At 43.1% G+C, this 12,125-nt stretch overlaps 1 protein-coding gene across 5 annotated transcripts in view; it reads left to right on the top strand.

Moving 5' to 3' along the window:
* The window catches only part of CNKSR3 (CNKSR family member 3), a 108,486-nt gene that overhangs the window by 81,856 nt on the left and 14,505 nt on the right, over nt 1–12,125 (top strand). For all 5 annotated transcript variants that reach the window (XM_057739943.1, XM_057739940.1, XM_057739942.1 and 2 more), the window contains 5 exons: nt 288–356; nt 596–742; nt 6,382–6,506; nt 9,090–9,295; nt 9,779–9,868. In XM_057739943.1, coding sequence (XP_057595926.1) covers nt 288–356; nt 596–742; nt 6,382–6,506; nt 9,090–9,295; nt 9,779–9,868 — 637 coding nt within the window. The remainder of the gene's footprint in view (nt 1–287; nt 357–595; nt 743–6,381; nt 6,507–9,089; nt 9,296–9,778; nt 9,869–12,125) is intronic.

Below are 12,125 nucleotides of genomic sequence, written 5' to 3'. Positions count from 1 at the left end.
AGTGCGTCCCGCTCTTCACAATAGGTTAGATGAACCACGGCTGTTCCAACTGATAGACTATCTGTTATAACAAACTACTAACAAAATAGATAACCCCAGTATTCACACGCCTTGTTCTGCGGGCTGTGTAGTCTCAGGGAACCCAAGTACACTGTGTAACATTTCTTGAGAAAATTATATTTCCATTACTCGTTTTCTGTAGGAGAAAGAAGGGAGAATAAATAGAAGCAGAAAGAAGTAGGAGATTTAAAAAATAAGACAGGTCTCTCTCTGCTTGTTTCTAATAGTCTCCTGCCGACAGATCTCAGAAGATTCATGCTGGTGATGAAGTCATTCAGGTTAACCAGCAAACGGTGGTGAGTTTGTTCATTGCGATTTCAGACTTCACATTCCCCTCTAGAACTTTTAAACCATTTTGCATGCATTTAAAAAATTTGCAGTTTATATCTAATTCTCCATAATTTTAAGCAGTGCTAGGATGAACAGATTTGTATCTACCTATTTGCTCATAGTTGATTTCCTTGAGATTAACTCATAGGTTTGAGTTTTCATTATTCATGAGCAAGTCCCCTCTCCTCATTTTCTTTCTTTGAAGGTCGGATGGCAGCTAAAAAATCTGGTGAGAAAGTTGAGAGAGAATCCTACAGGAGTTGTGTTACTGCTTAAGAAGCGCCCCACGAGTTCCTTCAACTTCACTCCCGCCCCCCTGAAAAACCTACGATGGAAGCCGCCTCTGGTCCAGGTACTATCATTGGTTGAAAGCCTTCCTCTGGCATCCGTGCAAGAATAATGTCCAATATCTCATTTGTCTCCAGAAAGAAAGACTACAGTTTGGTTGGTTTCAGGAGCTTGTGTATGGATAATTATCCTGTAATCCTACTTGTATGAAAATAGACATGCTGGATTTGCGTTGAACAGTACAGCAGCCACTAGCCACCGGTGACTATTTCAATCATTAAAATGAGAGCTTCAATTCCTTGGTCTCACGGGCCACATTTCAGGTGCTTGATAGCCACTTGTGGCAAGTGGCTGTCATCACTGCAGAAAGTTCCTTCTAGTCCTTTTCCTCTCTCGTTTCAAACACATGCTTACATAGAGGAATCCAGTTTGAACACTGATCTTAGACCACATGGGGTTGACTCCAACAGTGGTTCGTCAAGGCAGGGGTGGGGACTTCAAGAACAACCCACCCAGCGGGGAGCTGTATCACTCCTTTTAGATTTGGCATCTTGGGTGACCAAAAAAAGCAGACCAGCCTTTAGTGAGTTTTATTATTTAAATTCTCTATGAACAGTACACTCCTTACTGCCTACACCTGAGTGGACCACGCACCCTCACCAGCCCTCTCATATCATCGGTTCTTAGTGTTTAACTTCTAAACCATGAACGAAAAGCAATCACATTTTAATGCCCTCTTATAAGATTGAGATTACCATTTATATGTATGTAACTGTCTGTGATTTTATTGTGTACCTTCAAATGGAAGGAACAGCAGTGGTCTCAAGCCATCAATTTGGACACTTCGTGATGCATAGAACACTGGAAATACATCTGTGTGTGTACCTTAGGGTGTACCTAGGGGTGTACCTAGGGGTGTGGGGGGCAGGTGAAAATAAAGAACAGGATGTGGAGGGTGGAGCTGGGAGGGGCACATAATTCAATTCACTTTTTAAATAATAGTGGAACTTATCAGTCACATGCCAGCTGCTTCTGTTTGCATCACTCAGCATAAGGGGCCCCATCCTGTTCAGTGGTTTTGGAATTCTCAGAATGTGTTACTTAACATCATAGAGGTCTTACTTCGTCATTGATAGATGATGGAGTGCTTGCCGCAGGCCAGATCTGCCAGCTCCTTGGTTGCAGGGGTCGTAAATGTTGGGTTCTGAACGAGAGGCAGTGGGTATGGACAGGTAGGTGAAGGTGCCTCTTCATGAGGAGGTGGGAGCACTTTGGAGCCTGGAAAACTAGGTGGGATTTGGTAGGCAGATGGGAGGCTGTTTGGTGGTGGAGGAGATGAACGTGTGTGTGTTCTTTCGACACACACCCCCCAACCGAGGATATGCTGCCGTCGGGGAAGGGCGGTGCCCAGACAAGGTTTCCTAGAGGCAGAGTGTGTGGCAGACATTCTCGTGAAAGTGTTTAGGGCGTGTGCTTCAGGTCACACTTGTCAGGGATAGAGAGAGGCCGAATAAGGAGGGGAAGCCAGCAAGATGCTGTGTCAGGTAGAGTCTAGTCTTGGCATGTTACCCAGGTGTAACCACACGGCACGGGCTCTGCTAGCTGTACTCAAGGGTGACAGCTGTCCACTGAGGGCAGTTCTCCGGAGAAGGGGGCAGCTGTGAGCTTTTAGCAATAGATACTCACAGCAGCTGGCTTCACTGGCTGACGGAGGGGCTCTGGGTAGACACCACAGCCCTCCTGCAAGAATAAGTAGGCCAGATTCTCTGGGGCAGAGGGTGGGAGAGAAAGGAGCTGGACGGTGGGTGTAGAGTCTTGGGCTAAGGAGCATGGACTACATCCCACAGGTTCACAGTTGATTTTTACACTAATATCTGCATTAGTTTGCTATGACAGCCTTAACAAAGTACCAACGACTGGATGACTGATACAAAAGTTGATTCCTTCAAAAGTCTGGAGGCTGGAAGTCTGAGATCAAGGTTGGCTTCTGAGGTCTCTCTCCTTGGCTTACAGATGGCCGTCTTCCCCTTGTGTCTTCACATGGTCTTTCCTCTGTGTGTCTGTGTCCTGATTCTTCTCATAGAGATGCCGGTCAGACTGGATTAGGGCCCACCCATATGACATCATTTTATTTTTCTTTAATTTTTAAAATTAATTAGTTAATTAGTTCATTTGGGGTGGGGGCGTGCTACGAGGCATGTGGGATCTTAGTTACCTGACCAGGGATTGAACCTGTGCCCCCTGCAGTTGAAGTGAGGAGTTTTAACCACTGGATTGCCAGGGAAGTCCCGTATAACCTCATTTTAAATTAAACATGTCTTTAAAGACCCTGTCTCCAAGTACAGTCACACTCTGAGCTACTGGGGGTTTGGGGGACACAGTTTAGCCCATGATGCTATCTAAACACAAGAAACGCCAGGTGGGAGGTGTTCCATGTCTAGGTGACAGGCGATGTGGCTCTGGGCGAGGCTGGGACGGGGGATTCTAGTGAAAGACTAATGCAGGAGGCTGTTTGGAAGAAGCCTCAAGAGGACTCACAAAGCAGCACAGCATCGTGGACAGGAAGCGGCTCTGGAGTTGAACTTGAGTTCAGATCCCGCCTCTGTGCCGTCTTAGCTGTGGGACCTCAGACAAGTAGTATTTAGTATTTCTAAATCTCGCTCCTAATTCTTCATGTTGACGGTTGGCAAAGCCTTTGGGGTCGGGGTGAGGAGGCAGGGGAGGCAAGGGAGAAGCAGATGTGAAATGTGTCAGTGAACCAGCCACAGAAATTAGAAAGTCGGCAAAGAGCCATCTGGGAGGCAGAGACGACAGGTCTCCTGAGAGTCACTGAGTTTGAAGTGACAGAGGAAAATCCAGGTGGATGTGTTCAGAAGGGAGGTGAAACTTATTTCTAAGTATAGGCAGAGTTAGTGCCTTGACCTCTGGAAATTCACTTAAGAAGGGATGTGCTTCCTTTTTCTCCAGTTTTGTCTAACTACCTGCCAAGTTCCACTAACTGTGCAGTTTAGGGGAAGAGGTAGGTGAGGACTGAGACGCCTAGCTTTGCTTCCGACCAAGGGAGGGAAAACCATCAAAATGCAGAGGCCATTTTACAGCTCAGCTGTTAGGTGTCTTGGTGATGCATCTGGGATACTTTCAGAACATGAACCCTGGTAGACCAGTACTCTGTACACTTTCTCAGCTCCAGCCCTGCCCCTTGGCTTGTGTGTCATTCTCCAGGGGTCTATATGTCTGGGTGCCCACCTCTGCTGGGAGGGAGCATCTTTAGTTCTTGTCAGCATCCTTCGTGTTGTCATGTTCGCTCTGCTTTTAGGCCACGGTCCTGGTAAACAAGGATTATTGATTTAGAAGTAACCATTGGTGTTGGAGTTTTCAGAAAATGCCTGTGCTGTGGAAATGCTTCCGTTTTCTTCTCTTTCTGTTTCTTGAGGGCCTGGGGCCTGGCCCCGTGTTTTCAGACATCGTTCAAGATTGTCAGACTGAGATGTGGATGGATTACGTAGTGTGCAGAGTTGACAGACTGTACTTTAGGATGATGCTCTGGCAGACTGTTTCCCTGTGCCTCAGTGTCTCTCTGCGAAATGGGGCTGCACTTGTAAGCACTGGCTGTTCCCATCCTCCCAACCCTTAGACTCTAAGGGTTCGCACTCTCACTTCCGGGAGATACGGGGTTTTCCATCCATCACCACCTGGGCTGTATGGGGTGTTGGTGTCCTTTTATGTCTCCCTGGGGTGTAGCACAGTCCTCATGTGGTCCCTCCCCCTGGCCTTCACCCAACATTTTCATCTTCATGCCTTGACTCAGATTTCCTTGCTGTTCTTTTACCAACCAGAAAAGACTGATCATTGCTGTTAGATTGTAAAAGAGATAGGATTGAAAGTCTTACACAGGATTTTAAAATATTTTTAAAAAGCTGTGTGGATTTTAAATTTTAAAAATTAACTTGTGTGTATGTGTATAATACTAAATTAAACAGCATAAGGTTGTGTGCTTACTACGAAATGAGCCATGTGCTAAGCTCGTTACGTGTATTACGTTACTCACTTCTCACAGCTACCCTGTGTTGCTACTGTCCTTGTCCACACTTATTCCCATTGTGTAGATGAGGCACAGAGAAGCTGAGTGATTTGCCCGGAGACACACAGCTAATCAGAGGTATAACCAGGATTGCACCCAGGTAGTCCGAATTCCAAGCCCACCCTCCTAGTCAGGGGTAATGTTGTTAGTGATTAGTGTGAACTAACTCATTCTGTCCTCACTGCAGCCCTATGTGAGAGGCACTGTCGGTATGGCTGTTTTTCAGAGTAGGAAACAGGCTTGGGAGTTTAAGTGATTTGCTCAGAGCTAGAATTCTAACCTGTCTGGCACCTGGCTGCTGGCCTCTGCTTCTCATTAAGCATCTAGGCTTTCAAAATTCTTGGTAAATGGTTTATATATATAACAGAATACTATTCAGCCATAAAGAAGAATGAAATAATGCCATTTGCAGCAACATGGGTGGACCTAGGGATTATCATACTAAGTGAAGGAAGTCAGATAAAGACATATACCGTATGCTATCACGTATTATGTGGATCTAAAAAATGATACAAATGAACTTATTTACAAAACAGAAACAGACTCACAGACAGAAAACAAACTTATGGTTACCAGAGGGGGAAGGGAGGGAGAGATACATTAGGAGTATGAGATTAATATATATACACTACTACTATATATAAAATAGATAAACAACAAAGATCTACTGTACAGCACAAGGAGAACTATATTCAGTGTCTTTTTGTTTTTCAGATCTTTATTGGAGTGCAATTGCTTTACAATATTGTGTTAATTTCTGCTGTACAGCAGAGTGAATCAGCTATATGTATACATATATTCCCATATCCCCTCCCTCTTGAACCTTCCTTCCACCCTCCATATCCCAGCCCTCTAGGTCGTCACCAGACATCGAGTTGATCTCCCTGTGTCATGCAGCAGCTTCCCACTAGCTATCTGTTTTACATTTGGTAGAGTATTTATGTCAGTGCTACTCTATTAACTTCGTCCCAGCTTCCCCTTCCATGTCTTTATTCTTGCCCTGCCACTAGGTTCATCAGTACTGTGTTTTTTTTGTTTTTAAGATTCCATATATATGCATTAGCATATGGTATTTGTTTTTCTCCTTCTGACTTACTTCACTCTGTATGACAGACGCTAGGTCCATCCACCTCGCTACAAATAACTCAATTTTGTTTCTTTTTATGGCTGAGTAATATTCCATTGTATATATGTGCCACATCTTCTTTATCCATTCATGTGTCGATGGACATTTAGGTTGCTTCCATGTCCTGGCTATTGTACATAGTGCTGCAGTGAACATTGTGGTACATGTATCTTTTTGTATATTCAGTATTTTGTAATAAACTGTAATGGAAAAGAATCTGAAAATGAATATATATATATGTGTGTGTATATATATATATATATATATATATATATATATATATATAACTGAATCAATTTGCTGTACATCTGAAGCTAACATAACATTGTAAATCAACCATACTTAAAAAAACTCAGTAAATTTTGAGTGTCTCAAAGAATAATACACTTTGAGTGTTGCTAGTAGCTGGGCCCCAGTTTACGCAGGGGCTGGTGTTGGCTTTGGGGAGAATGGTCTCTGAGTTAACTTCCATGCTTTTACCCTTGCTCCCATTCAGACCTCACCTCCGCCCACGACCACCCAGTCCCCAGACAGCACGATGGATGCCTCACTGAAGAAGGAGAAGCCAGCCATCCTGGATCTTTATATTCCTCCTCCACCAACCGTTCCCTACTCGCCCCGGTATGTTGGTGCCCATTTTTGTGGTGTGCAGGTCTCCTCTGTGTAGAGATGCTCGTGGTGGTGGGAGGACCACGATCATCTCTAGAGGAGACGCTGCTGAAGCTCCAGTGTGTTGGGGTTGAGTCTTGAATCCACTGTCAAAAGGTATCGTCCTGGGTGTGGGGGTCACAGAATGGGCGCAGGGGTCAGAAAGGACAGACTTCCAGTTACAAGCTGAGTCCTGGGGATGTAATGTACAGTGTGGTGACTGTTGTAAACAATATTGTGTATTTTTCAAAGTTGCTGAGAGAGTAGATCTTAAAAGTTCTTATCACGAGAAGGAAAGAATTAGTAACTATGTGTGGTGATTGTTTTGCAGTACATACATAAATCATTGTGTGGTACATCTGAAATGAATATAATGTTGTATGTCAGTTATATCTCAGTAAAACCAGAGGAGGGGAAAGTATGATCCTTTAGGGGGAAGTGTAGGGACAGATCCAGTTTTATGGGCCTTGAAGCTGGCCATTGTGGTGGGGGAGGGGGCTCATTAAAGCATGTGCTCTTGAGGTTGCGTTGTTTTAATTCTTCACTGGGCATCTGAATGAGCTGTTTGGGGGTCCCTGAAGCTGAAGTTTCATTAACTACATCGGAAATTCATCTCTGGGGTGGAAGATAATAAATATTTCTGTGAGATTAATTAAAGTTACAGTTTTATTTTGCTGAGAGAGATGTGTTCTTCATAGGACTTAAAAAATGTGAAAATAGGTGTGGATGGGCTGTATTTGCATGCCCATGTGTGTTTATGTGTGTGTGTTTATTATAAATTCTTAAAGATCATTACTTTCTTAATGGCTATCTTAAATGTTTATGGTAAAACGAGGATGGTCATGTTATTATATACAGCGTGGTGTGTACAGGGGATGATTCTTACATATTTACATATGCTGGTAAAACTAGGGAATCTGGCTCATTTATTAAACATACACTTACTGAGAGTTGGGCCTGATTTACCATCTTATGCAAAACAGATGTAGTTCTTGCCCCCAGAGAACTGCCAATATCTTAGTCGACTGTTCAAGACTAAATTGAGAAATATGAAATCATGCCGTAATATTTCATAAGACAAAGTTTGGACTGAACTTACACTGATGTTTCACTTTATATTGGAGTTTTTCATTTGTTTTTATTTTAAGCTGAGCTCTTTGCTTCTACTGCGTTTCTTTCCTGGGCACAAAGAAGAATTAACGTCGTTTTCCTCTTCCTTGAGTCTTGGTTTGCCTAGAACTTATAGTATGTAGAGCAGTGGCCTCAGTGATCAGGGACATTCTCGTTGGTAGACAGGACTCTTCCCTGTATTCACAGATCAGAGTCCTATGGTTGAGGGATCGTAAGTGTGTTTAAAACTACAAGGAGTTGTTGCTTCTGCACATGGAGAGCAGAGGGTTTCACTGATAGAACAGACCAGTGTATGAACTGTTCTGTCAGACACTGTAGGGAAGATTGCCCTGACTCCTGTAATCCTGAATATTCTTGCCTGGGTCTCAGTGAGGGGGAGGGTCACAGGAGCTGTGGCAAGAAAAAGGGTATGTACATAGTAAGGGTGAAAGGGAACTGGGGCTTTTGATCTGTTTGGGGGAGACACCTGTGGACACACCCACACTCACACCCACACAGACACACACATATAGATACACACACCATTAATGAAGGATATTTTATTAGCAATGAAATATGCAAATGATCACAGAGAACAGGTGATGAGTCATGAAAGCTTCGTGAGTGGACAACTTATATGCCAGGTTTAAAAGTGTGGAAGGAGATAGATTCATGGTGGGGAAAGGGTATGCAGGCAGCAGGCTCATGGGAAGGAATATCAGTAGGCAAGACTGATCTTTAGATTGTTTTTGGACTCAGTGGATTCTGTATTTATCTAGTAGTTTGGCAGTGGTCCCCTAAAATGGAATTTCCTCAGTGCAAAAATTTAACCAACTGGTAACTTGGACTCAACTAAAATTAATTTTAAGTTTTTTATTATAAGCTGACATTTAGAAAGAATTGAGTTGCAAGCGGTGGTCCAGTTTTTGCTAGTTTCTGTACTCCGTTCAGAAAATAGACACTTTCCATTGGTCACTATAAAGGCCCCTTTGTATTCTTTGACATCATTTTCAAATCTAGCAACTGCCATCGCACACGAAGTGTCTTCTTTGCTGGATCTTGGCAGAGATACTACTCTTGGCATGAGAAAAAAGGTTTGATAGGTCGTACCTTCACTTGTGGAGTCTGTAGTAAGGAGGGGGTTCAATTATAGGACAGATGTACAGGGAAACCAGAGCTAGCTTTTCAAGATATATTTGTATCACTCAAACATATATGAAAAAAATCTCATTTTCTCTTATTTAGTAGGATCATGGTCTTTACTCTTATTTAATAGGATCTTTACGTATTTGAGAAGTAACTGTGATTGAAAAAGTGTTGCTTTTCCTCCATAGGAAAAGGAAGAGTTAGGTTTTCTTCTGTGTGTCAGAAGTAGTGTATCTCCTATAATTCTTTAGTGTGAGAGGATCTTTGTAAGCAGCTTAATTACTGCCCTCTATCCTGCAGGGAAGAGAATGGGAGTTCTGTTTATGGATTCAGTAAATGTAAACAGCCACAGCCTGGTCCTAAGGGTTCCGAGTCCCCCAATTCCTTCCTGGACCAGGAAAGCCGGAGACGGAGATTTACCATCGCTGATTCTGATCAGTTGCCCGGGTATTCCGTGGAAACCAATATTCTGCCCACAAAAATGAGAGAGAAGACACCATCTTATGGTACGTGGCTGAGTGTTTGTTTTGTTTCTCTTCCCCTCCCCCTTCCTTATTTGGAACTGTTGGGTGAATTTGGCAGACTCAAAGGGTAATCTGAGGAGAACATAAACCTCAATGAAATTCTAAGTATGAGACCTTTATTCATCTCTCTAAGGCGAAGGCTTGTTGAGTCATTACACTGCCTGGCATCAAAGCCCAGCCCGGTGAGATCATGTTACAGTTTTAACTTTCAGTGCCTGCATTTGAGCTTGGAGTTGCTCTGCTCTGTGGACCCACAGACTTAAGTTCAGCATGCCTCTGTCCTAATGGTTTGCTGTGGAAATACAGTGCTTTAAAATACTTTCCTTCTTTTAAACTATGTTATTGCTTATGCTGAAGTGCGTGTGGTATTGGGCTGGGGGAGGGTCTGGTTCTAAATAAAGGGAAGGATTCTTGAAAGTCCAAAAGCTCTGTCAACTTTTCCTTTTCCTTCGCCTCCCTCTGCAGGCAAGCCCCGGCCCTTGTCCATGCCTGCGGATGCAAGCTGGATGGGCATTGTGGACCCTTTTGCTAGACCTCGAAGTCATGGGAGGAAAAGTAAGTTTAATTTAAGCAGACTGAAAAACACCAAACCTGGAGTCCAAAGCCCAGGCTCTCGTTTCATCCCTATGCCCACTTGTGCAATCATGACTACAAAATCATTCTCTCATCTACAAAATCAGGGGTGCCGAAGGCCTCTAGGTTTCTATCTATGTCTAGAATGGCAGAATTATATAATACTAGTTAGTGATTGTAAATCTCCTAATTAGTACTGTGTGCTTTAAAAAGGCTGTAGACATTGATGGTCCAATTTCTAAACAAGTAGAAATACGTTATTCATTAAACAATCTCGTCATCAGTTTTATGATTGTTATTATTGGAGTCTGTTAGATTTTTGACAAATAGACATGGCTTTTTTTGGTCTCCCCAATCCTTCCTGTGTTGGAGAGTAACTACTATTGGAAAAGAAACTTGTATTTAATTTATCCTGTAATCAGAGTTACTGGTATGACACTCGTCTTGAGGGAGATGTTTGATAAATACTTTTATTTTTGGCCAGATTATATTCGATTCTCAGGACATGGTAACGTTATGTTTGCAGTGCTGAAACAAAGAGCTAGTGAGAAGTTAGAGAACAGTAGGCCTTAGATAGTAAAAGGAAGAAGAAAAAAGTTGTAGAGGCCCAAATTCCAAAGTGATCAACCCCTGACATTTCCCTGGGACTTGGTAAAGCTTGTCACCTAAGTACCGGAATCACCTGGATTACACTGAATTGGAAAAGGGAAAAGACCCTAAGGTCCAGGATACCCGTAGTTGGCATGAAACATCTGTGGAGCAGACAGCAGGGGGCAGAGCAGTCCTTTGTTCAGATTTAGAAATGTCCATAACTTCATTGCCATTCTTTTTAGTCTTCAAAGCCCCAGTTTAGCCTTGTATTTCCTCTAATGTTGAGCTATGAGGTGTGGAAGTGGGGAGTGTGAGGTCGGGAAAGTGTAAAGATACTTGACCCTCATCCCACCTTCCACGTTTTTCTGGTATGATCACTTTAGAAAGAAAGGTATCTGCATAAAATAATGGGCACTTTAAAAAAAAAATCACCTTTTTTGAGAGACAACTCACATACCATAAAGCTCACCCTGTTGAAATGTACAATCCAGTGGTTTTTAGTATATTCATAGAGTTGTGCTAATTCCAGAATATTCTATCACCTCGAAAAGAAACTCCCTGTAAGGAGTCATTCCTCATTCCCTCCACCTTCAGCTCCTGGCAACCAGGAGCTGGATGTACCTATTCTAGACATTTCATATAAATAGACTCCTACAAAACGTGGCTTTTTGACAATGGGCACTTTATAAAAGTAACTTTTCCCCCTTTCATTACAAAAGCAAAACAAATATGTTGAAAAACATCTAGAAGGTACAAGAAAACTTATCTGTAATTTGCTTCCCCAACCTGGAAATAATCACTCTGAATATTCTGTGTATCTTCTAGTTGTTCCTACATTTACATGTTATACACTTAGAAAAACTGCGAAATGCAATAGATAGACGTTCAGTAATGCTGTATAAGGGGAATGTTACTTAGGGAATGTGTATTTTGGTAATAGCTGCATCAGTCATCTGACTTACGGTGATAGCACCTTTTTATTCAGCTGCTGTCAGTTGGGCATTTAGGTTATCTCTGTGTTTTCTCCCCAGTTGTAAATAATGCTTCAGTAAGCAGCTTGTACATAGTTCTGGGTACATTTTTAAAAGTGGAATTTCTGGGTCAAAAGAATGCTACATGTTGCTAGGGTGCCCTGCATTTTATGCTTCTGTTTGTTCTTCCCCCCACTGCCCCATCCCAGGGGGTCTACTGGCTTTTAGAGTGGGATTATTCTTCCTTCTCCAGAAATGTCCCAAGCCTTGAAGAGCATTAAAATCTTTGAACCCCATCCATTAAAGGTGAAGACCGAGTGCCCTGCATTCAGGGTGACAGAGGCATCCCACCTCTTAAATGCTCCTTAGGGATGCTCTGGAATAAGAACCCCTGTTCCAGGGGCACGTGCTCTGGGCTGTAGGCATTGAGCAAGGACAGATGTGGAAGGAGTGATAGAATTAGAAGATTTTCTCTCATTTTTTTGGTCTCAAGTGAAATTATGAAAATTCTACACTGACTAAAAAGTGCGGTCTTTCTGATTCTGCTCTGCCCGTGTTACCTCTCAAATGGGAGAGCAGCCTGAAGTTTTACTTCTGTTTCTGCTTTCTGAACACGCAGTGGGGTGGGCCTGGCCGCCTGGGGGGCCTACTAGCCCATCCCCGGGAGGAGGGCAGGG

This window comes from Hippopotamus amphibius, chromosome 6 (assembly GCF_030028045.1).
Source record: "Hippopotamus amphibius kiboko isolate mHipAmp2 chromosome 6, mHipAmp2.hap2, whole genome shotgun sequence".
Taxonomy (NCBI): Eukaryota; Metazoa; Chordata; class Mammalia; order Artiodactyla; family Hippopotamidae; genus Hippopotamus; species Hippopotamus amphibius.
This window is presented reverse-complemented; position numbering and strand designations above follow the sequence as displayed.